The sequence below is a fragment of the Ranitomeya variabilis genome, chromosome 2 (genome assembly GCF_051348905.1).
Source record: "Ranitomeya variabilis isolate aRanVar5 chromosome 2, aRanVar5.hap1, whole genome shotgun sequence".
NCBI lineage: Eukaryota > Metazoa > Chordata > Amphibia > Anura > Dendrobatidae > Ranitomeya > Ranitomeya variabilis.
In genome coordinates this window covers 946,386,426-946,414,174 of record NC_135233.1, presented here as the reverse complement: position 1 = coordinate 946,414,174, position 27,749 = coordinate 946,386,426, and the positions used below count along the sequence as shown (strand labels likewise).

The window sequence follows — 27,749 nt, the reverse complement described above, 5'->3', positions numbered from 1 at the left end:
CTCGGGCGTATTAAATGCGGTTTTCCACTCATCCCCCTGCCTAATCCGCACCAAATTATACGCCCCACGGAGATCAATCTTAGAGAACCACTTGGCCCCCTTTATGCGAGCAAACAAATCAGTCAGCAACGGCAATGGGTATTGATATTTAACCGTGATTTTATTCAAAAGCCGATAATCAATACATGGTCTCAAAGAGCCGTCTTTTTTTGACACAAAGAAAAAACCGGCTCCTAAGGGAGATGACGATGGACGAATATGTCCCTTTTCCAAGGACTCCTTTATATATTCTCGCATAGCAGTATGTTCAGGCACAGACAGATTAAATAAACGACCCTTTGGGTATTTACTACCCGGAATTAAATCTATAGCACAATCGCACTCACGGTGCGGAGGTAGTGAACCCAGCTTGGGTTCTTCAAAGACGTCACGATAATCAGACAGGAACTCAGGGATTTCAGAGGGAATAGATGATGAAATGGACACCAAAGGTACGTCCCCATGAGTCCCCTTACATCCCCAGCTCAACACAGACATAGCTCTCCAGTCAAGGACTGGGTTGTGAGACTGCAGCCATGGCAATCCCAGCACCAAATCCTCATGTAGATTATACAGCACTAGAAAACGAATAGTCTCCTGGTGATCCGGATTAATACACATAGTCACTTGTGTCCAGTATTGTGGTTTATTATTAGCCAATGGGGTGGAGTCAATCCCCTTCAGAGGAATAAGAGTTTCCAAAGGCTCTAAATCATACCCACAACGATTGGCAAAGGACCAATCCATAAGACTCAAAGCGGCGCCAGAGTCGATATAGGCGTCAGTAGTAATAGATGACAAAGAGCAAATCAGGGTCACAGACAAAATAAATTTAGACTGTAAAGTGCCAATGGAAACGGATTTATCCAGCTTTTTAGTACGCTTAGAGCACGCTGATATAACATGAGTAGAATCCCCACAATAGAAACACAACCCATTTATCCGTCTAAAATTCTGCCGCTCGCTTCTGGACAGAATTCTATCACACTGCATGCTTTCTGGCGTCTTCTCAGTGGATACCGCCAGATGGTGCACAGGTTTGCGCTCCCGCAGACGCCTATCGATCTGAATGGCCATTGTCATGGACTCATTCAGACCTGCAGGCACAGGGAACCCCACCATAACATCCTTAATGGCATCAGAGAGACCCTCTCTGAAAGTAGCCGCCAAGGCACACTCATTCCACTGAGTAAGCACAGACCATTTACGGAATCTTTGGCAGTAAATTTCAGCTTCATCTTGCCCCTGCGATAGGGACATCAAAGTTTTTTCTGCCTGAAGTTCCAAATGAGGTTCCTCATAGAGCAACCCCAAGGCCAGAAAAAACGCATCCACATTGCGCAACGCAGGATCCCCTGGTGCCAATGCAAAAGCCCAGTCTTGAGGGTCGCCGCGGAGCAAGGAAATCACAATCCCAACCTGCTGTGCAGAGTCTCCAGCAGAACGAGATTTCAGGGACAAAAATAGCTTACAATTATTTCTAAAATTCTGAAAGCTAGATCTATTCCCTGAGAAGAATTCCGGCAAAGGAATTCTCGGCTCAGATACCGGAGCATGAATAATAAAATCTTGCAAATTTTGTACTTTCGTGGTGAGATTATTCAAACCTGCAGTTACACTCTGAAGATCCATTATTAACAGGTGAACACAAAGCCATTCAAAGATTATAAGGAGAGAGAAAAAAAAGAAAGACTGCAGCATAGACAGACTGGCAAGTGATCCAATTAAGAGCACAGAGGAAAAAAAAAAAAAAAAAACTCTCAGCAGACTTCTTATTTCTCTCCTTTCTCAGCCAAGGATTTTAACCCTTTAGTGGGCCGGTCAAACTGTCATGATCTCCATGGCCAGAGAACTAGCATAAGCCTCAATAGGAACAAGCTCTTGGAAGATGTAACTGTACTGACCATGAACTAAACCTACCGCATCATCTAGAAGTAGCCAGGTAGCATGTCCTACTTTTTATCCCTATATGCCCAGCGCCGGCCGGAGAACTAAATAATGCTAGCAGAGGGAAATATAAGACCTGACTCACCTCTAGAGAAATGCCCAAAAGGAGACAGAAGCCCCCCACATATATTGGCGGTGATATGAGATGAAACAACAAACGCAGCAGGAAAATAGTTTTAGCAAATTTGAGGTCCGCTTTCTAGATAGCAGAAGACAGAAAGCATACTTTCATGGTCAGTAGAAAACCCTAACAAAACACATCCAGAAATTACTTTAGGACTCTGGCATTAACTCATAATACCAGAGTGGCAATTCCTGATCAACAAGAGCTTTCCAGACACAGTAACGAAACTGCAGCTGTGAACTGGAACCAAAATACAAAAACAAAACATGGACGAATGTCCAACTTATCTAGTAGATGTCTGGGAGCAGGAACAAGCACAGAGAGGCTTCTGATAACATTGTTGACCGGCAAGCATCTAACAGAGAAGCCAGGTTATATAGCGACACCCAGATCTAATCAGAACAGGTGAACAGGGAAGATGATGTCACAAGTTCAATTCCACCAGTAGCCACCGGGGGAGCCCAGAATCCAAATTCACAACACCTGCGTGTGTGTGTGAGAGTGTGTGTGAGAGAGTGTGTGTGTGTGTGATGAGCTGCTGCTGCGGTGAGCTGTGTGTGTGGTGAAGGACAATGATATTGGTGGGGGGAGACAATGATGGAGGTGATGGGCAATGATGGTGGGAGGGAAGACAATGATGGAGGTGATGGGCAGTGATGGTGGTGGTGGGGAGGCAATGATGGAGGTGATGGGCAATGAGGGTGAGGGGAGGCAATGATGGTGGGGGAGACAATGATGGAGGTGATGGGCAATCATGATGAGGAAGGGAATGATGGAGGTGATGGGCAATGAGGGTGAGCGGAGGCAATGATGGTGGGGGAGGCAATGATGGAGGTGATAGGTAATGATGGTATGGGAGGCAATGATGGAGGTGATAGGCAATGATGGGGAGGCAATGATGGAGATGATGGGCAATGATGGCAGTGGGAGGCAATGATGGAGGTGATGAAATGGGTAATGGTGGTGGGGGGAGGCAATGATGGAGGTGATGGGCAATGATGGAGGTGATGGGCAATGGTGGCGGTGGGAGGCAATGATGGAGGTGATGAAATGGGTAATGGTGGTGGGGGGAGGCAATGATGGAGGTGATGGGCAATGATGGAGGTGATGGGCAATGGTGGCGGTGGGAGGCAATGATGGAGGTGATGAAATGGGCAATGGTGCTGGAGAGAGGCAATGATGGAGGTGATGGGCAATGATGGAGGTGATGGGCGATGGAGGTGATGGGCAATGATGGTGGCGGGGGAGGCAATGATGGAGGTGATGGTCAATGATGGTGGTGGGGGGAGGCAATGATGGAGGGGATGATGGAGGTGATGAATTGGACAATGATGGTGAGGGAGGAGGCAATGATGCAGGTGGTGGAATGGGCAGTGATGGAGGTGGTGGGGGAGAATGATAGGGGTGGTGGGGGGAGAAGGCAATGATGGAGGTGGTGATGAGGACAATGATGGGGGTGGAGAGGGGCTGCATTATACTTTATGAGGGGGCTACATTATATTCTGTGGGGGGACTGCATTATTCTCAGGGGACTGCATTATATTATGGAGGCTACATCATACTATGTGAGGGGGCTACAGTATACTCTATGGGGGCTGCATTATATTCTGTGGTGGGGCTGCATTCTCTCAGTTGACTACATTATATTCTGTGGTGGCTGCATTATACTATAAGAGGGGGCTGCATTATACCGTATGAGGGTGCTACATTATATTCTATGGTGGGGACTGCGTTATACCTGAGTTTGTTGCATTATATTTTGTGTGGTGCTGCATTATATTCTACTAGATTGTGGCCCGATTCTAATGCATCGGGTATTCTAGAATATGCATGTCCCCGTAGTATATGGACAATGATGATTCCAGAATTCGCGGCAGACTGTGCCCGTCGCTGATTGGTCGAGGCCTGGCGGCCCCGACCAATCAGAGACGCAGGATTTCCATTATGACATCTACGTCGACACTGTGCCCGTCACTGATTGGTAGAGGCCTGGCGGCCTCAACCAATCAGAGACGCGGGATTTCCATTATGAAATGGCGGCCTCGACCAATCAGCGACGGGCACAGTCTGCTACGATTGTGCCCGTCGCTGATTGGTCGAGGCGAATTCGCGGCAGACTGTGCCCGTCGCTGATTGGTCGAGGCAACCTTTATGACATCATCGTCGCCATGCTGTGCCTGTCTCTGATTGGTCGAGGCCTGGCGGCCTCGACCAATCAGAGACGCGGGATTTCCAGGACAGACAGACAGAAAGACAGACAGATGGTAAAACCCTTAGACAATTATATATATAGATGAGAGGGGACTGCGTTATATTTTATGAGGGGGCTAAATTATATTCTGTGAGGGGGCTAAATTATATTCTGTGAGGAGGCTACCCCAACCCTTGCTACATAATTAAGACGTGAATTACCTTATATTATACCCTGATATTAGCACTTTTTACCGCACAATTGGTGGTCTTGTATCTATTTCTATGTAGCTACATAGTGGGCCCCAAGAATGATTTTCTCTGGTGGGCCCAAGGTGCTCCAGTCGGACGCTTCTTACAACCTGTCTCCTGCACTTATTCATCGGCTTTACCATCTACGCCACACACCATAGGACTCCTAGGGACCCTGCTTCACCTTGGGGAAGTGTAACATCTGGGCTGCCGCCACATCCCCCAGGGGACCCCTCTAACACAGCATCGGTCCCCCTATTGACCGAACCCCACAGGTGGTGTCACGACAAATTTTGAACATTTATCCCCTTTAATGTTGATGCCCAGGGTCATGGACCGGGTCGCAGCCACCGTGACATCCCCCTTTGCGACCAGACCCGGTACTGAGTACCCCACTGCCCAGTGGGCGCATCACTTCTCAGTAATTGCTATGCTTTGTTAGTTTTCTCACTTTCTTAACTATTTTCTGCAGAGGCTAAGTCTGTCAAGCCTTGCGTTACTTGGTCACCCATTCATGTCAATGAACATCTTTTCTTATCACATTTACCCTGTAGGGTATTTCCATAGGATAAGAGAGGTGCAGAATCTGGTGTAGGATTTATAATTATTTAGGGTATTTGGTCTGGGATCTCTGTTTTTCTAGAAGTCTGGTGTCTCTATGTTTTGAAAAATTCATTTGGGGTCTGTGTTTATTTATGCCATTTTGTCAGGGGTATGTATTTAGGGGTTTTAGTCTGTAGTAGCTAAGTGAGTTAAGTATGAAGTCTATAGTTATTTACTAATTTTCAGTCATTTCCAGGGGTCTGTATTATCTTAGTGGGTCCCTGAGGTCTCTTTTCATTTTGAGTTGTGATGAAAGTAGTTCACATGCCATTGTTGTAAATGACTGGTATAAGGTAAATGACTGTGGTATAAGGTAAATTATTTTGCATTCTTTTGAAAATCTCCCAGATGTCTCTTCTCAAAAGTTGGCCAGTATCAAACTGTGCTTTACAGTTTTGTGATCAAAGGAAATATTATTATCTTAAAAACTATTTGTTGAACAATCAAACCTAATACAAATATACGAATAAATGAACAAATATATGGGAATTACATCTGGAATGACTTCAATAACCAAACAATTAACTCATATTTTGAGAACATTTCACATTTTCTGTCTAGTGATTTCCCCCCCTCGGGCAGTACAGGGGTAACACAAAAACACAAAGCCCACTTGTTGCTATTTTCTCTCTGAGTAATAAAAAAAGCTCATGTGTCTTTTCTTCCTTTCACAGTGAATTATTCACAACTGTTCTTGATATGCTGGGTGTCCTTATTAATGGGACCCTCGCTTCTGATCTCTCCAGTGTCTGTCAAGGAAGTTCAGAGGAGAACAAAAGGGCTTATATGAACCTGGTGAAAAAGCTTAAGGTAGTATTGCATGCTGAGTCCTACCGTACTGCTGACAATATCCAGAAGGAAAATAAAATATGTGCTTTAATGAAAAACATAGGCTTGTGCTACAGAATTTCTCAATACAAATGTACAAAGAACAAGAAAAAGACAGGCTATATAAAGAAGGGATCACCAGATCAGAATCACAAGATAACAAATGCGTTTTTATTAAAGAACAGCTACACACAAAAATACATAACAATTAAAAAGTCAAAAAAGACTACACACGAGATCAACCATGTGAGGGGATCAACCCCATCAGGAAGTGCATGGAAAATATACACATTGATCTGAATGAAATACAAAATATTACATACTCCCTATAAATTGTCCTACACAATTGCATAAAATGCAAGATATCAAATAGGGAAAAGAAAGCAGAACAACAATATAGCATACCTGCAGCAAGCATTGTTTGCCCCTACAGGAGCATGGATATTTTGCCTACTTAGGTTGCCTTACTCTCATTATAACATACACCATTGGCATCATTATATGCTTGCTGCAGGTATGCTATATTGTTGTTCTGCTTTCTTTTCCCTATTGATTTCTTGTTGGCATTTTGCAGGTCTTGCCATTTTCATGGGATGCTTTATTTCACTGCAAGCATTTTCATATGGTTAGCAATCCTCTTTTGATTATAAATCGAATTAGGTTTTTCTACCTACATAATTCTATCATTACCCATGTTGGCTGTATTTATATCTTGCATTTTAGGGAATTGTGTAGGACAATTTATAGGGAGTATGTAATATTTTGTATTTCATTCAGATCAATGTGTATATTTTCCATGCACTTCCTGATGGAGTTGATCACCTCACATGGTTGATCTCGTGTGTAGTCTTTTTTGACTTTTTAATTGTTTTTATGTATTTTTGTGTGTAGCTGTTCATTAATAAAAATGCATTTGTTATCTTCTGATTCTATCTGGTGATCCCTTCTTTATAAAGCCTGTCTTTTTCTTGTTCATTGTACATTTGTGTGATTTACTGGATAGGAGATCCCAGTAATGTACTTATAGTGGTGCCCTCCTTATTTTTCGTGTTTAGAATTTCTCAATAATTTGCACTGAATAAGGTCTATAGTACATTTAGATACAGGCTGCGACCACAGTTCTCTATTTTGTTCTGTATGTTAAAACAATGATCAATGAAAAGCTGTCAACAGATTCTATTACTTGAAAGGTCTCATAAAGAATCCATCGTGATCTGATTTTTATTTTAAGAAGACCTGTTAGTTCTCCTGACATGTCTATTACAGTAAATACTTGTGTTTTTCATGGAGGAACCATTTAGGAGCGTCTTCTTTTAGAACTTTGTGTTGTGCATTGTGTTGTCCCTCTGTTATTCATCTTGCAACTATAAATGGCAACTGGATGTGAACTGTGAAGACTTTTATAGACAACATAGCTTAAAGGGGTTTTCCTATCAAATCAATTGGCCACTTTATCATAATTTTAAGTTAAATTCACCTCCTGTTCTTGTTGGTGCACCCTAACTCATAAACTGCACATTTTTCGTGTTTTCAAAATGGCTGCTTAAGGTAGAACATGTGACCAGACCTGTCCGTCAGCCACCTCCAATTAAAAAATGTCTTTCCTATGTGCAGTGTATTTTAATTGAAGGATCTAATGAATATTTTGGGAAAAATAGTTCTGTGCAGCCTGTGAAGAAAACTGCACTAATAAGCGGCTGGAGAAGAATGTGAAATACTTGTATACTAGTACCACATAGTCATGTCCCCATCACATTCATGAAAATAGATATAGTTACATTGATTTATGATCTCAAATTAATATGTTTGTAATATATATTATGTTGTATAATAAATTTGTGGTATCGCATTGTTCCATAATTACTGGCACTTTATGTTTCCCTTCCTAGCTAAATTTGATTGCAGAGAGTTAAATCTACCTTCAGCTTTACATTTTGATGACCACACATCTGGAGTAATGTTCTAAACTTTCCAAATTGTTGACTGTTACTGTTGCATATCTCCTTCTGGTGGAACTATAGAGGCCCATGCTTAAGTAGTAGAAAGCATGAGGGGTAGCGCTAAAAAATTGAATTGTGGCCGAGCAATGACTTGTCGGCATTGTGCACAGCTCTTCCACATTTCTGGAGTACAATGAGGAAGCACAGTGAGTGGTTCAAATAAATAGATGGAAGTAAGGTTAATAGAGAAATAACTCGTTCAATAGGATATTTGGTAGAGATTGGGTGATAGGTGATAGGAGACTACTTTTTATTACCCAATTTACACCAAGCCAATGGTGCTCTGTCAGCGTATAAAGGCCAGAAAATTTTTTCAACATGCTAAATATGTCAACATCCCAATACATTTTAATAGCCAAATGTACAGTATGCCAATGCAGTGTCCTCTTGGCATATATTAAGCTGGGTCCTAACTGAATCAAAAATTATAGTGGATAGTTCTTTTAAAAAATGTGTGCAAAAAAAGTTATAGAAAAATATACTCTGATGTATAGGCATACCGATGAATTTGTACTCAGAAATTTGGGGCCTCTCCAAACAAAACAATGAATATGGGGCTGGATTTTGCCATTAGTAAATGAAACTCTTAAACCTTCAAACTGGCCAGTGCATGGACACAAGGATTAGTTCTATTGTATTGCTATTGACTTCATAATCAGTTTTTCGATGTGGAATCTATGTCAATAATGAAAATGCTGTGATTTTTAAAATGTGCAGCACGTTCAATTTTTTTGTTTATACTTTTAATTTGAATAAAGTTAAAGATCTCCTATTCACATGCAATGTTGAAATGGCTTTAAAGAGGTTCTGTTACTTGTGCTATAAATATATTTTTACCTGGTCTACATGTCACTCTTCTGGAGAATCTGGCTTCCTTTCATTTTGTTCCTGAACGTCTCCACAGGGGTGGACATACCACTGTTGCAACTTGGGCAGCTGCACAATTGCCCAAAGGAATAGGAGGCCCACCTCTACCTCCAAAGCAGGTGGTAGTATGGATTTTGATGAGCTATTGGATTGCAATGGGCTCATATATTGTTCTTGCACAATGGACCTCTTCTGTCTGTGTTTTCTCCTGTCTATTCATTCCTGAGATATGATTTCCACTTCCTTGTATGTTCTTCTCTTCTTGTTAGCCAAGTAGCCACGATCCTCAAAAAGACTTCAATAGATTGGATGATGACGCCACCTTAGCTATCAATACCAGATTTACATACAAGGGAATGGGAGCATTGTAGAATTTAGGCCAGGTAAAAAATTCCATATTTATGGCAAGTGACAGGAGGACCTCTTTAATACAGTATCTGTTTAAATCTTGATTTATAACTGAAGCCACAACACTCTGCTGGATTTGCCACATGACAGACACCCAATGGGTCACATAAATCTAGAGGGCAGGTTGAGTTAGTCCATTGTTTTAGAGGGATTTATCTGATCTCTAATGTTACCCTTTTCCCATTTTTGGAAAATTTCCCAGCTCAAAACTGCCATAATATGCAGTTTTTATAGGATTCATATGCTGTTAATAAAAAAAAGTGAGATGAGTGTTTGAATTGATGGACTTTTGAGCTTAGAGAAGGACTGCTTTGTTTTTACTGACAAAAGAATAACCTTTGTAAAATTGAGGTTATCCTCATATATTCTCTATAGAACGGACAGAAGAACAGTACTGTAAGTTATATATGCAGTCTCCATTAGAAAGTGTCATGCACATTTATTAGCTGAAATATGCAAAACCCATAATTAATTAACTAAAGATGCAAGAGCTTTTAATTGCTTATTTTCAAAGTCAATAATTAGTATGTTTTTTATATATAAAACAGTATGGTCATTGGACATAATTTTCCATCAACAGAGTATAAAATAAGAGCACAGCCTCAATTTAAACAGCTGTCCCAGAGGAAAATAGAACTTTACTCTGTTAATCACCAAAACATAACTCGTTTTTTTTTTCATTAAATTTATCTTAAAAGAAAGTTTTTGTGTCTACATATTGTTGTTACATACTTGTTGTGGTGCCATCGGATATTCTTATATTTCCCTCTCATGACATCCACCTAACGCATCTGTAATGTTAAGGGATTGAGCTACTAAGCATATGTGACTTCCAGAACTGACATGGATGAAATCCAGAGATCAGCAGGGGCCAGAACAAGTATATAACAGTATTATCTAGCCATTTTTTTTTAAATGATTTCAATTGAAAAAATAATGCAATTTGAATGATCTAGCAGAGGAACTCCCACTAGAGGATCGTCCGGCTTGCAAAAATGCCGTCTGCATGTGTGATAACATAATAAAAAAGTTCTTAGTCACAATTCTCTCTCACAGTGCAGCCTAATTGATCCCTTGCCAATGTATGTTTACTTTCTTAAAGCCATGACATAACCATGACGACTCCTGTCAATCACTGCGCTTTAGGTAAATGACAGTTATTGACCGTGGACTCAGACTGATCTCAAGACTAATAAATACAAAATAAGTCACATAAAATATCCGTATTTGTGTTAAAAAAGAGTGAATTAAATGTGAAGACAAATGTCTCTGCAAAAACTAATTAAGTTCAAAGATTTACTGCCTTAAAGAAGCACTTCTCCTCCCATCAAAATGTTTATCCTCTTAATATATTGCTATCATCATAACACTGTGTACTTACAATTGCTCATTTTTCCTTTCTTCTGTTTTCCATTAGGTCTATGACTTAATGTGATTGAAAACAGACTAGCTGTATTTTTCTAAGTTCTCTGTAGATACAGGAAGTCTGTTTTATTTGTATTAGTTAGTATTAAAACTACAATCTTATATCACTGACAAAAAGGAAACAAGAAAGACAGATGAAAGCAAGGGGGTGGGAACAGCTGGGTCAGGAGTTGAAGAGGAGGTGGATCTGGATTGATAGGGACATTTCAGTGATGTAGGATTGTAGTTCTAATGATGGCTCATGCAAGGAAAACATACTTCCTGTTTCTACATAAAGCTTAGAAGGATTTAGATATTCTGTATGTTAGGGTCGGCGAAACGCACTAAATAACATATGCTTATTAAGTGCGTTCGCCACCCGTGCAGAGAGGGTATACTGCAGCTAAGATGACATTGCAATACAATGCGAAACAAGCAGCGATCGTAGCTGAGATAAACGTCACTCAGCGGAGAAGCACGTGGCTGTGCCAATCGCACACAGCGATGGCAAAGAAACTCTGCTGCAGATCTGTGTTTATAGGCACACAGATGCAGAGTGAAAATGGCACTAAACGCGGACCCTGTTAGCTTCACAGGTGTACGCAAGCCCCACAGGGCAGGGGAACTGGTAGTTGGCTCCAAGCACACATAGAACTCCTCTCCAGAGAAGCCGGAATTCTAGAGGCCTAACGCCAGCCCTGAATTCGTACACATAATCTTGGGATCTATCCTGTGCAGCCGAAGAATCCCCACGCCTAACACTGTATTTAATCACATGTCATAGATCTAATGGAAACCTGGGTAGAAGGGCAAAATGAGCAATTGTGAGTACACAGTGTTATATCATATGTTGACTGCAATATCTTAAGAGGATAAACATTTTGATGGGAGTTCTTCATTAAATTTACTATGATTAATGATGGACTTGTGTTGGTGGTGTGATTAGCTGTACCTCCTATCTCCTAACAGAAAGAGCTTGGTGATAAATGCTCTGAGAGCATAGATAAAGTCCGACAACTTTTGCCATTGCCAAAGCAAACATGTGATGTTATAACCTGTGAGCCAATGGGATCCCTTATTGACACCAAAGGCAACAAAATTGCTGGATTTGACTCTATTGACAAGAAACAGGTAAGACTCCGCATATGATGTACATGATTGCATCAACAATCATGACGCATGCTTTTCACTTTTTTAGAGAGGACTTAATGTGTAACATAACATGTCAACAATTTGTTTTATTTGCACATTCTGATTTTATATTTTGACTAGCTTCTTTTCACACTCTGTACATCTGAATATATAGTACAAATCGGGGCTGATATAATTTAGCTAGCTAACTTTAGACAGAGCAAACTAAAACTAGAGTCCTAAAATGTGCCAAGTTTATCAAAGTGTTTCATGCTGTTTGATAAATCTAGTGCATCTTTAGGGTACTGTCACACAGTGAAATTTCCATCGCTACGACGGTACGATTCGTGACGTTCTAGCGATATCGTTACGATATCGCTGTGTCTGACACGCTACTGCGATCAGACATCGCTGAGAATCGTACGTCGTAGCAGATCGTTTGGAACTTTCTTTCGTCGCTTGATCACCCGCTGACATCGCTGGATCGTTGTGTGTGACAGCGATCCAGCGATGTGTTCGCTTGTAACCAGGGTAAACATCGGGTAACTAAGCGCAGGGCCGCGCTTAGTAACCCGATGTTTACCCTGGTTACAAGCGTAAACGTAAAAAAAACAAACAGTACATACTTACATTCCGGTGTCTGTCCTCCGGCGTCTCAGCTTCTCTGCACTGTGTGAGCGCCTGCCGGCCGGAAAGCGAGCACAGCGGTGACGTCACTGCTCTGCTTTCCGGCTATGGCGCTTACACAGTGGAGAGAAGCAGAACGCCGGGGACAGACACCGGAATGTAAGTATGTACTGTTTGTTTTTTTTACGTTAACGCTGGTAACCAGGGTAAACATCGGGTTACTAAGCGCGGCCCTGCGCTTAGTAACCCGATGTTTACCCTGGTTACCCGGGGACTTCGGCATCGCTCCAGCGCCGTGATTGCAAAGTGTGACCGCAGTCTACGACTATGGAGCGATAATCATACGACGCTGCGACGTCACGGATCTTGCCGTCGCAGCGATGGAAATTTCACTGTGTGACGGTACCTTTAGAGTTGATGAGTTTATTACTTGGCTTACTGTGGTCAACTAAGTTACTCCAATCTTATACTGCAATTTTGGTGCCCAGGATCATGATTTAGACCATAGCTATTTCTCTACCCTCTTTCCAACAGACAGTGCCCCTATTGAGTACATGCTGCTGGTATAAAATGTAGTGAAAATAACATGTTTAAAACAAATTACCAATGTGATGCTAAGCATGAAAGATGGCATTTTGTCAGACAAATGAAGAAAACATTGTTACTCATATACTGTATATTAGTAAATGAGACCCAATAGGTTATTCTTTGAGATAGCTTAAAGAAAGTTCATACAGTTTATCATATTCAGTAATGGAAGCACTTGATTTTTACTTAGGGCCTTCAAGTTTCGACTAAACAGAAGGTATCTTCTTGGGACTTATTTGAAGGTCATAAAAACCCAGCACCTCTCTCCTGGGCCTGGTTCGGTACTGTTCGTGTGGATAGAAAAGCAATAAAATATGAAGAGCAGCATCACCTTCTTCTGTACCACACTCATCCAAAACCCAAACCTCCAAGTTACTACCTTGAACCATTGCTACTTCCTCCAGAAGAAGATGAAGAAGAACCTAGTACTCCAGTGTCTGCGGACCCAGAGGGGAAACCATCAGACTTTTCCGATCCTAGTAAATCAGTAACTGATGAAGAAAAGAAATCCAAAAGCAGAAAGTGCAAGAGCAAAGCCAACCCGCGAACAGATGTATGTTACCATTTAATTCCTTGTGTGCTCCTAATTTGTAGCAGAGCTCTTACAAGTTCCAGCTTTTGACTGTATTTCCTTGAGTTATTTTTTACTTTGTTTACTCAATCAAAAGATGTTTCTTTTTTTATACTCTTTGATGAGCTGCTCATCGAGATTGAACATGAGAAATCAAGACAACAAAGTGGGACGCAAAACATTTGATAGATTTATAGCCAAATTAATTATATACTTGAAACACATGAAACATTACAGTAAATACCCATATGTATAACTTAGATCTGAAATTTACAGATGAAACAATTCTCCATCAGTAAAACCTCACTAACTGTCCTTTGAAATTCATTTCCAGGATACGATGCGGCTCTGCACTAACTTAAAGGGAACCTGTCAGCAGGATTGCGCTCAGTAACCTACAGACAGTGTCAGGTTGGGTCCATTATACTTATTAATGATACCTGGGTTGATGAAATCTGTCTTGTGGTTGTTGCCTAACCTGTATTTGTAGTTTTCAGTTAATGAGATTATAGTGCTTTTGAGCGGCCTGTGGGCGAGGCTTTACTTGGTGCTCTGTTCCATATTCATCTTTCAGTGACTTGCCCCCTATTTTACATACTGCATATAATAATGTTGGCTTTGGAAAAAAAATTAACTTCAGCCAAATGGCGACAGCGCATTCACAGTAGCATCTATCACTTGACGATGGATGCCACCATTTTGTTGCAGCCACATTTTTTTTCCTCCAACAAAATGGTGCCACAACAACCACAAGATGAATTTCATCAACCCTGGTATCATTTTAATCAGTGTAACGGCGCTGGCCTGACACTGTCTGTAGTTTACTTAGCAAAATCCTGCTGACAGGTTCCCTTTAAAGGCAATTGGCTATCAGGCATTTGCTATGTAATGTGAGAGCAACATGTTGTAGGGGCAGAAATACTGATTTCAGCAATGTGTCCCCTACTAGGCTATGTTTTGCTCGTTCAATAAAATGTGTGTTGGTGTCTAGTGCCTCCTGGCCCAACCATTCCCCACCATTAATTAGCAGCTATCTGTTTAAATACAATGTGTGGACGGGGTTATACAAGGCTCAGCATTCTGAGCTCTGCTAGATTTGCAGCAGACAAAACTGTGATTCTATCACAGCTGCTGCAAACAGTAAACTAAGCGATACATTGCTGAATCGGGGTCTCTGTTCCCATAACATGCTGCTGTCAAATTACATAGCAAAAACTTGTTGACATATTCCCTTAACTGAAAGCATTAGTTTTTTTTCTGATGGGAAGATATACTAGAAATTCTTGGAGGGATTTTTCAACTACGTAAATACATTTACCACCTTCCAACAGGGTAGGTAATACCTTGGAATATCTTTGATTTTTTTTTCCTGTTGTCGAATACACTGTGTGCTAAAATGAATGCTGTCATTCAAAAGTACAACTTGTTCCGCAAAAAACAAGCCCTGATATGACTATGTGGACAGAAAAATAAAAGAGTTATGGTTCTGGGAAGAAGGGGAGGAAAAAACACAAGCAAAAAAATTGAAAATGGGGTCAAAGGGGTTATTATTAGAAGAAACTAAGATGTTTACTTATTTATATGTGTTGATCACCGGTCAGGGCCAGGAGCGAGAAAGTTTGCTCTTTTAGGTCAGACTGGGTGAAGCATTATAGCTGTACTCATACTCCTTCCCTTTCCTTCGTAGAACTTGAAGGACATGTCTTTTTTGCCACCATTCTATGAAGCTCTATAATGTAGTCGTTAGCTTTCATGGTCATGACCACCATAGTAGCAGGTATGACAGCCGCTAAAAGGCTACAAGCTAAAGGAGTCCACATCTACTCCACAAGGGAGGTGTAACTGGTTTTGATGTAGGTCATCAGTATTAAAGAAAAAGAACATTTAGTAATTATTATGTATGATCACGCTGGTGCAGATGCTGGTGAACGAGTGGTGAGATAGATAATACATTATTGGGGTTTTCTGGTACTTTAATATTCATGGCCTATCATTAGGATAGGTCATCACTACTAGATCAGTGAAGGTGCGACATTCTCGACAATCAATTGCGGATCTGCACAGCTGCCTCAACTGCAAAGTGGCTGCGGCGGGTACTGCACATCCACCCCATTCATATAGATAGGGGTGCATCTGGAGCACCCTACTGCGACCACTATGCAGTTGATGGTGCTTTACTGTTCCGCCCTGCAACTAAGCACAGCCGAATACTGCCAGTACCCGGAATAGTGGAACAGAAGGGATCCTGCATAGTGATGTGGCATCTTTTTTATCATTAATATGGTTATAATAATGGTGTGCTCCAGATATTTATTTATATTTTTACCAATTACCGGGACAGCCCCTTTCAAGGAAACCTTTTTGTTAAAAGGTTGTAAAAGATGGGAAAAAGGCATACATTTTTGAGCAGAGTAGTTGAATGCCAAAATGTGTAACTTTTGCTCTGCAGGAAAAATAAAGTACAATTCCCTCCATAGATCTTTGTAACGAAAGAGCATGTCGCTATTTAATGCCGCCCGCGATTACTGGCATTAACCTGCTGGCAGGTTCTCTTTAAAATAGCAATTCAGATTTTTAAGTCCCTTTAAGTGGATACGTGGTTTATGTGAATCTTATGTGGGTGAAGCTGCAGATTATTAAAATGCATAACAGTTGGGAAATAGCTGAGTACATTTTTTTGCAATGTTCATACGTGTGCACTTAGTGAGAAAAAAGAAGATGCCAAATATACTGTAAGATCTCAGACTGACACATGTATCACATTACAGCTCCTTCGCTGTCTCTCCATACTCCTTACAACCACACAGACATCTCTCGTTCCTGAGGCTAGAGGTGAAAGGGGAGACCAGAAAGGAATGAAAAACCCACAAATCTTTTTCCACAGACTAATAATGAAAACAGTACTTCCAAAAAGGAAGCAGAGACGAATGCTAAATTCCAAATGTCTTAGACTGCAGGTAATAAGCCCAGTATTGTGACTACTACTGTGGTGGCATTAGACAGTGTGTGTGGAAGGGTATATACAGTGGTGGCATAATACCGTATGGGGTAGTCACTGTGAAGGCATCATACTATAGGTGACTAAGGGGCAACGTTTCTCCTTATGGAGAGTGACATACCAGCTCTGGCTTGTCAAGGTAAGGAGGCTTACTCACCTCGTTAAAGGATTGATTGTGACTTGTAGAATCGCCACTTCCAACAGGTGGCGCTATAGAGTTTAAGTCCTCTTTTTCTCTGAAGAGGCAATTTGCATATTATATTTCCCAGAGGAGCATTGCACGGCGAATAAACCTCCTTGCCTTGACAACTCAGAGCTGGTATGTCACTCTCCATAAGGAGAAACGTTGCCCCTTAGACCCCAGTCCAGAGCCTCTCACCTAGCCAAATTAGCTCTCATGCTTCGCACTAAGGTGGACCAACAGCTGGAAACACAGAGTCTGCGAATTGAGATACTGATTTGGCTTTTATCCTAAGTCATATTGCATGAGTCGTTAAAGGGTTGATTGTGGCTTGTAGGATCGCTACTTCCAACAGGTGGTGCTATAGCATTTAAGTCCGCTTTTTCTCAGAAGAAACAATTTGCATACTATAGGTAAGTCATTCTGGGGTCATCATACCATTGGTAGGTCACTGTGGGGGCATAAAAGTATGTGGAGTCTATAGGGTTATTATACTGTAGTAGAGTCACTGTATGGAGTCTTATTGTGGGGGCATCATACTTAGGGTCTCACTGTGGGGGCATCACACTATGGATGAGTCACTGTTGGGGCATCATACAATGGGCAGGTCACTGTGGGGGAATCATAGCATGATAGGGTCACTGTGGAGGCATAAAACTATGGGGAGGTAACTGTGGGAGCATCATACTGTGTTGAGGGTGCTGTGTGAGCATCAAACTGAAGGGGGGCACTGTGGTGACATCTAGAGATGGGTGAACACCTGAATGTTCGGGTATGGCGGGTTCAGCTGAACAGTTACAAAAAAGTTCATGTTCACATACCAGAACAGTATGCGGACCTGAACCCGGACCCCATTCACTTGAATGGGGGCCCCAAACATCCAGTGTTTCTCACGCTGTCATGTGCATGACAGCACAGCAAACATCGCTTCTGATTGACAGTAAAATTATCACCGCTGGTCAGACACACATGGTTCCCACATTGTTCAAAGACAGCGTGAGTGCACAGCTGTGATTGGAGGTATAAAGTTTACCTCCAGTCAATGGTCTCAACTGATGGGACCACAGCTCCCCTCAGCCGACATCTGCTGCCACTAATAACAGTGAGAGCAGGAGCAGCTGATGGGAGTATTCATCAGCCGGCTCCTGGGCTGTAAATAAATAATTTAAAAAAAGGCTTGGGTTTCCCTATATTTTTGATAACCAGCCAGGCAAAACTCACAGCTGGGGGCTTCAATCATTATCTGTCAGCTTCAGCAAGGCTGGTTATCAAGAATAGAGGGGTTCCCATGCCATATTTTTCAATGATTTAAATAAATAATGTAAAAAAACTGCATTGGGTCCCCTTCATTTTTGACAACCAGCCTTGCTAAAGCAGACAGCTGGGGGCTGGTATTCTCATGCTGGTAAGGAGCTAAGGATATTGCCCCCCTCCAGCCTAAAAATAGCAGCCAACAGCCACCCAGAAAAGGCGCATCTATTAGATGGGTCAATTCTGGCTGTTTGCTTCCCACTTGCCCTCTAGCTGTGGCAAGTGGGGTTCATGTTTGTAGAGTTGATGTTACCTTTGTATTGTCAGGTGACATCAAGCCTCCGATTACTAATGGAGAGGTGTCTATAAGACACCTCTCCATTAGTAATCCTATAGTTATATGGGAAATAAAGCCACAGCCAGAATAAAGTCTTTTATTTGAAATAAAACAAATCACACCTTTACTTTTTAATTAAAAAATAACAAACACAGTTAAACTCACCTAACGCCCGTTCCACCGAAGAACTTGTCTTCTATAATAAAATAAAAATAAAAAAACAACAATATCCCTAATTTGTCTGTTGTTGTGTCCCACGCCATAATCCATGTTTGGGTATAAATAGTTTTAAACTTGGACGGTGCTAAGATGCGACCGTCCAGGGTGAGAACCATTAAAGCGACCCATATATATGGGTACTACCCTGTGGAGCTCCCAAACAACAATAAATCACCAAAATATGGAGCATATATACCACCACAAAAAAGTTTCTAAAATTGTATTCTTTAATTAGACAAGCAGATAAAAACAACAGTTATTAGATTATTCATATACAAACAGAGCTATTCAAATAAGGCCACAGATGCCAATATGTAAAGTAACTACAGATAAGACAAAAGACATGGGTATAAATGATATACTGTCATCAGTAATATCCCCAATCAAGGTTCCAAATTAGACTAATGTGCCTAGTGCATTAAAGATATAGGGGTGATGACCACATCTAGGAGTCCAGGAGGGAGATAATACTAGAGTATCCTGGAGATTTCTCTGAGGCTGCGTTTCCAGCCGGGCTGAACTACAGTGACCTCATTGAGATGCCTTCTGGCACTGTGAGAAACACTCACGGTGCAGAGGCGAGTTCCCGACAATTCAAATTCACCACACTTGCCTCTGCACCATGAGATGTTCTCACGGTGCTAGCAGGGATCTCACCGAGGTCACTGCAGTTCAGCCTAGCTGGGGACACAGCCTCAGTGACTGGCAGTAAATAAATAAAAAAGTAAAAGTGTTTTGTTTTATTTCAAATAAAAGACTTTATTCCGGCTGTGTCTTTATTTACCATATAACTATAGGATTAGTAATGGATAGGTGTCTTATAGACGCCTCTCCATTAGTAATCCGTGGGCTTGATGTCACCTGACAATACAAAGGTTACATCAACCCCACAAATATAAATCCCACTTGTCACTGCTACAGGGCAAGTGGAAGAGCCAGGCAAAGCATCATAATTGGAGCATCTAATAGATGAGCCTTTCTGGGTGGCTGCGGGCTGCTATTTTTGGTTGGGTGTGGCCAATATCCATGGCCCCTTATCAGCCTGAGAATACCAGCCCCCAGTTGTCTAGTTTAGCTTGACTGGTTGTAAAAAATGGGGGGCCCCACATTTTTTTAAAATTATTAATAGAGGGATAGGGATCCCTCTATTTTTGGTAACCAGCCTTGCTGAAGCTGACAGCTGAGGGTTGCAGCCTCCAGCTGAGAGTTTTGCCTGGCTGGTTATCAAAAATACAGGGGATCCCACACCTTTTTTTCATATTTTTATTACTCCCATCCTGCTCCCACTGTTATTAGCAGCAGCAGGCGTCAGCTGATGGAAGCAGTAGTCCAATCCGCCGACAACAGTGACCGGAGGTAAACTTTATACCTCTGATCACAGCTGCACACTCACGCTGTTTTTTGACAGCATGAGAACTGCAGCTGTCTGATTGATAGTGATGATTTTGCCGCCTATGAGAAGTGGTGTTTGCCACGCACATGACAGCTCAACAAACACCCAGTGGTTGAGGGGCCGAATCCAATCAGTAACACAAACTTCCTGGTGAATTCCATGTTCAGTGTCCATGCCCAAACAGTAGGTGTTCGGCACGGATGCCGAACTTTACTGTTCGGGTTCGCCGATCACTAGTGGCATCATACTTTGCTGAGGTCACTGTGAGGGGATCATTTTGTAAGTGTTTGGAGTGTTGTTAGGGAGCATTGTGTGGGACAATTCACTGTGAATGCATCGTATGACATAGAGAACCATCATACTATATTAAATCCATCAATGGGATATCATAGTGGGTGAGAACACAGTGGGTAGAATCAGTAGGAGCACTATTTCTGTGTGCATGGTGCAATATTACTATTATTATTATGATTATTTAATTTTTAGAGCACCATTGATGGTGCTCTTCATGAGAAAGAGTTGCAAACAAAAATAAATTATGGTGAACAAACTAGCAATGACAGACTGGTACAGAGGGGGGAGGGCACTGCCCTTGCAGGCTTACAGTCTACTGGATAATTAGGAACGTAGGTTAGGTGGGGGGTTGCGGAAGCTTAGGTGGTGGTGAGGTGGCAGGCAGTTATTGCAGGTTTTAAGCTTAATGAAGAAATGCATTTTGAAGTTTCATCTGAAAGGTCCGAAACCAGGAGATAATCAGACATGTTGGGGCACATAATTTCAGAGTGAGGGGATGCTAGGGAGAAGTCTTGGAGGCTATAACATGAGAAACTCATAAGTGTTGAGGAGGGAAGAAGATCTTGAGAGAATCGGAGATTATGTGTTTGAAGGAAACGGGAGATGAGGTCAGAGATATATGGAGGATACAGATTATGGACGGCTTTGTAGGTCAATATTAATAGTTTGAACTGACTACATTGGGAAATTGAGAGCCAAAGAATGGATTTGCAGAGGGTAGACGTGAAAAATAGAAAATCCAGGAGAATGCGAGGTCTTTGACGCCAAGGGAAGAAAGAACTTGTAATAGGAGGGAGTGGCCAACTGTGTCGAAGGCAGAGGACAGGTCTAGAAGGAGGAGTACAGAGAATTGTCTGTTAGCTTTGGCAGTATGTGACATCCCTTCAGATATTTAATTCAGCTGTTAAGTCTCCTCTTAGAATTCTTTTCTGCAAGCTAAACATTCCCAGATCCTTTAACCGTTCCTCGTAGGGCATACTTTGCAGTCCGCTCATCATCCTGGTAGCCTGGTAGCTCTTTTCTGAACTTGCTCCAGTTTTTCATTGTCTTTTTTAAAATGTGGTGTCCAGAACAGGACACAGTATTCCAGATGAGGTCTGACCAAGGAGGCGTAGAGTGGGTTAATTGCGTCACATGATCTAGACTTTATGCTTCTTTTAATACATCTCATAACTGTTTGTCTTTTTGCTGCTGCATCTCACTTTTGACTCATGTGCAGTCTGTGATCTATTAGTATACCAAAGTCTTTATAACATGTGCTATTTCTTAGTTCTATTCCTCCCACTCTGTAGATGTAATTTTCAGTTTTATTGCCCAGATGTAGAATGTTCCATTTCTCCCTGTTAAGTTTCATACTATTAGTCGCTGCCCATTGTTCAATCATAACTAGATAATTTATAAAAATGTTGAACAACAATGGGGCCAGGACAGAGCCTTGTGGTATCACACTCTTCCAATTGGATGTGCAACCATTTATTACCACTCTTTGAGTATGATTACTGAGCCAGTTATGAATCCACCTAACTGTAGCCTTGTCAATTCCATACTTGGTCATTTTTTCATTAAGGATAGTATGAGATATTTTATTAAATGCTTTACTGAAGTCAAGATATACTATATCTACTGCTTTTTCCTGATCCACTCAGTTAGTGATTCCGTCATAGAAGGAAGTTAGATTAGTCTGGCATGACTTGTTTGATACAAACCCATGCTGGCTCTGGTTAATTACTGTTTAATAATTTGTTCAAATAACGTTTCTGGTATAGAAGTAAGGCTCACTGGCCTGTAATTTCCTGGCTCCATCTTCTTTCCTTTTATGAAAATAGGGACAACATTTGCCCCTCTTTAATCTTCTGAGACTTCTCCTGTTGTCCAGGATTTTTCAACTATTCTGGCTAGTGGTTCTGCAATATTCACTGCTAATTCTTTTAGTACCATAGGATGCAATTAATGTGGACCAGGAGATTTATATTAATTTAAATTAGCTAAGTGTTTCCTCATCATATCTCTGCTTATAGATGGTGTGGATTATTTTATTCCTTTGATAGCACCGTGAAGATCAGTTGATGTTACAATTTCTTTCTTAGAGAACACAGATGCAAAATAGGAATGTAAAAGTTTGGCCTTCTCAAAATTTTTGGCCACTTCACCCTTTTCATCGTGTAAAAATCCTACAACATCTTTGACTTTTCTTTAGTTTTTGACATACCGCAAAATCCTTTTTTATTGCTTTTGGTCTCCCTTGCAAGACTCACTTCATTACTGGCTATAGCTCTTCTCACACTTGCCCTGCATTCCCTGCAACAGCATTATTTTCTTCTTTAGACATGCCCCCTCTTTCTATTTAATATACATTTCTTTTTTCTTCTTTAAGTGTTTAGGTGCTGTGTTCATCCATCCTGGTCTCTATAAATGCTTCCAATTCTTCCTTCTTTTTGGGATTGTTACTGCTTGTGCAGTGAGAATTTCATTTATCAAAATCTCCCATCCTTCTTGGACATTTCTGTCATTTAGACCATCCAGCCATTGGACCTTTCCTACCATGTTTCTGAGTCAATTAAAATCTGCCTTTCTGAAGTCCAAACTTAAAGTCTGAGTCCTCACTGTTCTATCTCCTCTTGTAATACAAAATTTGAGGAAAGCATGATCGCTGCCTTCTAAATTCCCAGCCACCTTTACTTCTTTAGCCATTTCCTCCCTGTTGGTAATGATTAGGTCCAAGATGGCAGATCCTTTTATTCTCTCTTCTACCTTTTGAAAGAAAGGTTGTCAGTGAGAGAAGATAAGAATTTTTTGGACCTATTTTCTGATAGAGATTTCCAACAAATACTAAAATCTCCCATGATCACTATGTTGTATGTTTTTGAGAATAGAAACTTCTGATGTAAAAAAGTTTATCCATATCTTCAGTCTATCCAGGTGACTATAGTAAACACCTACAATAGTGTCCTTTCTGTTCTTCTCCCCTTGTGTTCTTACCCAGTTTCTGCAGAGCTACCATTATATGAAGCTTGGATCTCTGTGGAGATATACATTTTCCTAACATACGATGTAACACCACCTCCCTTCTTGTTAATACTGTTTCAAATAAATAAGTTGTAGCCTTCAAGGTTTGTGTTCTTCCAATCATGTGTATCATCACACCAAGTTTTAGTGATGACACCATACCTCTCTTCTTGCGTTAGCAGCTCCAATTCTCCTTGTTTGTTTCCAATGCTCTGTGCATTTGTATAGACACATTTTAGTTTATAGTTTTTCTCTTCCTCCTCTATTTTCTTTCAGAGTTTCCTGTTTTTGTTCTTTACTTCCATTTTTAGTAGCAGGATTGTTAAAAGAATTAATTAGCTGCATATTTTTTCCTGGCCGTATATTTCACATCCCTTATTGCTCTTGTTTAAAGTTCTCCTGATGAATGCAATAAATAAGGCAGTTAATAGCATAATTAATACAAATGATAGCAATCAAAGTTAATATATGAAACATATTATTGTATCATGTAATAGACTTGGAGGAATTGCTTAGTTTCAATAACTTTTATTTTAGCTGGAAACAGATTATATAACAAGATAAAACGTACGTAAAGATTTCAGCAAATATTAAACCTCTTTTTTTTCCTATAGGATTATACATCAAATTCTGTATATCAAGCACCACCTAGTTTTTCACCACTGTCATATCAAATGTTACATCGTACCCCAGTTGCAACATGGAATTACAATATTGCAGGGCAGCAGCAGGCAAATGTCTACATGCAGAATCCATCCCTTATGTCAGGTTTGTACAATAACTTTTATTACATTATTTCAGTTGTGGCACACCATGTAAAGCAGGAATTCAAAATTTTATCTATGACTGTATTTGAAAAAGATCTAATGACTATGCTTTTATTATGGTAACCAAAAGCAGCCATTCTTTTATTCATCTTTTTTATAAATGGAATATACTGGTCAGCTCCATATATTATTTTTGCATGAATGTCTGTGTTAGGTGTTGAGTTCCCGCCACTGCGGTCTCCCATTCTTCTCTGGTTGCAGTGGAGCCTGCTCAGCGGAGACGTCGGTCCCAGCGTCTGGCTCAGGCAGATACTGTGCGCTTGGTTACTGCTGATCTTCTGCCATTGTAACCAGCACTGTTCTGCGGCGAGCAGATGCTCCTGGGACTAAGTCCTGCTTTTCCTCTACTGGGCATGCCCAATGGATGATCTCTCATTGGAGGTCGGGGGTCACATGCTCAGCTCCTGAATCAGTTCCTATTGGACCACTAGGAAGGTCCTGGAGAGCTTCCTCTATAAAAGGTTTGCATGACCGCACGGCCAAGCGCTAGTATCAATTTAAGTTCATGTGTGTATGAGCTTAGCTACTTTTGTGGTCGCTGTCAGCATTTGCTCAAGGTCGGCTGTATAGCCACTAGCATTCCAGCACCTCCGGAGAGGAGTTTGTGTGTATGAATTCAGGGCTGGCGTATAGCCTCTAGAGTTCCGGCACTTCTGGAGAGGAGTTTGTGTGTATGAATTCAGGGCTGGCGTATAGCCACTAGAATTCCGGCACCTCTGGAGAGGAGTTGTTCGAGTGCTGTTGCTGACTGTGTGACCACTATATGCTACCTGCTCCGTTAGAGAGCTGTTACCCTCTGTGAAGTTAACAGGGCACAGCGTTATCTTTTATCCCAGCGACTCTGTGAAGCAGTTCGCTTCTATACAGACTGGGTGACTGTACCCGTATCTGTTCAGGTGTAATACCACCATATAGTGCCGCCATTTACTAGCAGCAGGTTCCACTCTTGCACAGTGTACCCCGGGCTGTGAACGAACCCATATTATCTCCATATTTGCTCGGTGCGTTCCACCAGCCCTAACAGTCTGTCTCAATACTCATAACTAAACAGGATTTTGTAATCTTTTGGAGAAAAAAATGAAAAAGCTAAATATGACTAAAAATGCCCTTTAGAAAAATGTTCATTATTCTACTCCCACACAAAAACTTCTGTCCCCTCACGATGTCTTCACATTGACATGTCTTCATGCTGACAAACTGCTGTCAGATGAGAACATGGAAATGCTGCTGTAGGATCAATGAGGGAATTGAAAGGTATGTTCCTATAACCAGCTATTACTGTAGTTTCAAAAGTTTAGAAGACCTCTGTGAAGTGCTTGTGCCATGAGAAAATGACCTATAGTTTAAATCAGGTTTTTATATTATTATTTTAAAAAAAAAATTTGAGAATTTTTTTTTCATATGATCATCTACTGTACATTAAAAAGGAAAAGTAAATTGTTACCAACTAGGTTTAATATTAGACTCCTACTTCTTCACATGGACATTACACTGACCCAGACCTTGCTTGTTAGTATAGAAGTATAGAGTATTAAATCGGTATGTAGAAGTTATCCATCAGCTCATAGAAACTTCTTCAAACGTACAAGAGTAATATATAAAGTGCCTTGAGATATATACTATATATATATATATATATATATATATATATATATATATATATATATATATATGTGTGTGTGTATACAGTATATATATATATATATATATATATATATATATATATATTATATATATATATATATATATATATATATATATATATATATATATATACAGCTATGGGAAAGGTTAAGAGACCACGGCAAAATGTTCAGTTTGTCTGATTTTTCTCTTTATAGGTATATTTTTGAGTAAAATGTAAATTGTTCTTTTAGTCTATAAACTCCGAATTTCCAAGCAATACATTTTATATTTTTTTTCTGAAAAGGAGAAATGATCAAAATTAAAAAAAAAAAACTGCGCTTTCAGACCAAGTAATGCAAAGAAAACAAGTTCATAATAATTTAGAAACATTTGTGGAATAACCATGATTTTTAATCACAGCTTTCATGCTTCTTGACATGCTTTCACCAGTCTTTCACACTGCTTCTGGCGCAAAAAATTTAAGTAGTTCTTCTTTGTTTGATGGCTTGTGACTATCCATCAACCCCTTGATTACATTCCAGGGGTTTTCACTGGGGTTCAGGTCAGTAGACTGCACTGCCCATGACAGGGTTTTGGCATGGTGGCCAGAGGTGTGTGTATGTATATATATATATATATACCCAGAAGTATGGTATCTACAGTGTATAAATAGCCATACAGTAAGACAGATAAAAATGAGATAGGCATAGATGAATTATATAAATCTACATGAAATCACCATCTGGAGGGATATCTAATCATGTAAAACGGACTGAGGAGCCGCTGGTATATTGGAATATGTTTTGTGTTACATCATATCCTCCTATAACTAAATATAACATTAGGAATTTATGGAGATAACATACTTAAACTACCCAAAAGCTACCTCTTACTGGACTATGTCTATGTACTAGAACAAAAAATTAAACTTTATCATTTTACCCGCAGACATTGTTTCTAACAGACCACCATGCCCGGTCATTGAAAGACCTCGACGTGTGGTTCGCTGCACAGCTTCATCAGGTTCACGTAGATACTTGAATGGTTGAATATAGGGAACTTGTCATGTTGAATATGATATCTGATCTGCAGGTAAGATGTTATAGAGAAGGAGGAGCTCATCAGATTAATATACATTTTTCAGAGAAAAATATTAGTAAATTTTGCATTTTATCCACTGAAATCTTTAGTGCGCTTTAAGTTTATTGTGAGAAATGTGAAATAAAAATGTTTGCTGTTGTGTTTACAGTGTTTGTATGGATATGTGTCCAGTGGGCGGCCCTACTCAGTGATTGACAATCTTCCTTGTATGTCTGGGCAAGCAGAGATAGCTGTCAATCATTAGTTGGACCGCCCTCTCGACTAGTAAACATACAAACACCAGGAAATCCTGCGAATAAAATACAAATTAAGCTGAATCTTTACTAACAAACCTATATATCATTTTGCTCTGTTTCTCCTACTCTATTTCATGCTGTCCACAGATGACACTGCCTGTACAACTTAACAGGTTACCTTTAAGGATGTACCCTCCATAAATCCTGAAGGTTACACTGTTATCAAAGGATATGGTGTAACACAATGCTTTGTATTATTGGCTCTTGTTGATTCCGTCTTACATTGTTAAATATCCTTCTATATGGAGATCTCATGTACTTTTATGTCCCATGGTCTAGATTCATCAGGACCAGCAAATCTTCACAGTAGTATTAATGAGAGAGCAGGGTGGAGTGCAAGGCTTCTGATTCATTAAGAGGCGTAAGATTTGTGGCATAGGGAATGCTGCCGCTTGTGATGAATTTGATGAGCAGCAGTCACGATGCCCCTGTTCCAGCCCAGCTTTACCCGCTTTGTCAGAGCTGGGCAAAAATGTTTTGAAGGTAAAAGTTGCACAATTTTAGCCTCAAGTTGTACCAGAATTTTGCAGCTTTTTATGTAAGAATTTTGCTGTAAACAGTTTGGGTGAATTGGGCCCTATATGATTTTTTAACTGTCTGTTTTATACCCTATAGATTTTATAGATTTGATATATTTCTGG

The 27,749-nt window shown here is 40.6% G+C and overlaps 1 protein-coding gene across 1 annotated transcript in view; it reads left to right on the top strand.

Moving 5' to 3' along the window:
- Positions 1-27,749, top strand: part of MED12L (mediator complex subunit 12L) — a 995,158-nt gene that overhangs the window by 887,696 nt on the left and 79,713 nt on the right. Inside the window, exons 35-38 of the mRNA XM_077290760.1 lie at positions 5,830-5,965; positions 11,632-11,793; positions 13,199-13,561; positions 23,873-24,026. Coding sequence (XP_077146875.1) covers positions 5,830-5,965; positions 11,632-11,793; positions 13,199-13,561; positions 23,873-24,026 — 815 coding nt within the window. The remainder of the gene's footprint in view (positions 1-5,829; positions 5,966-11,631; positions 11,794-13,198; positions 13,562-23,872; positions 24,027-27,749) is intronic.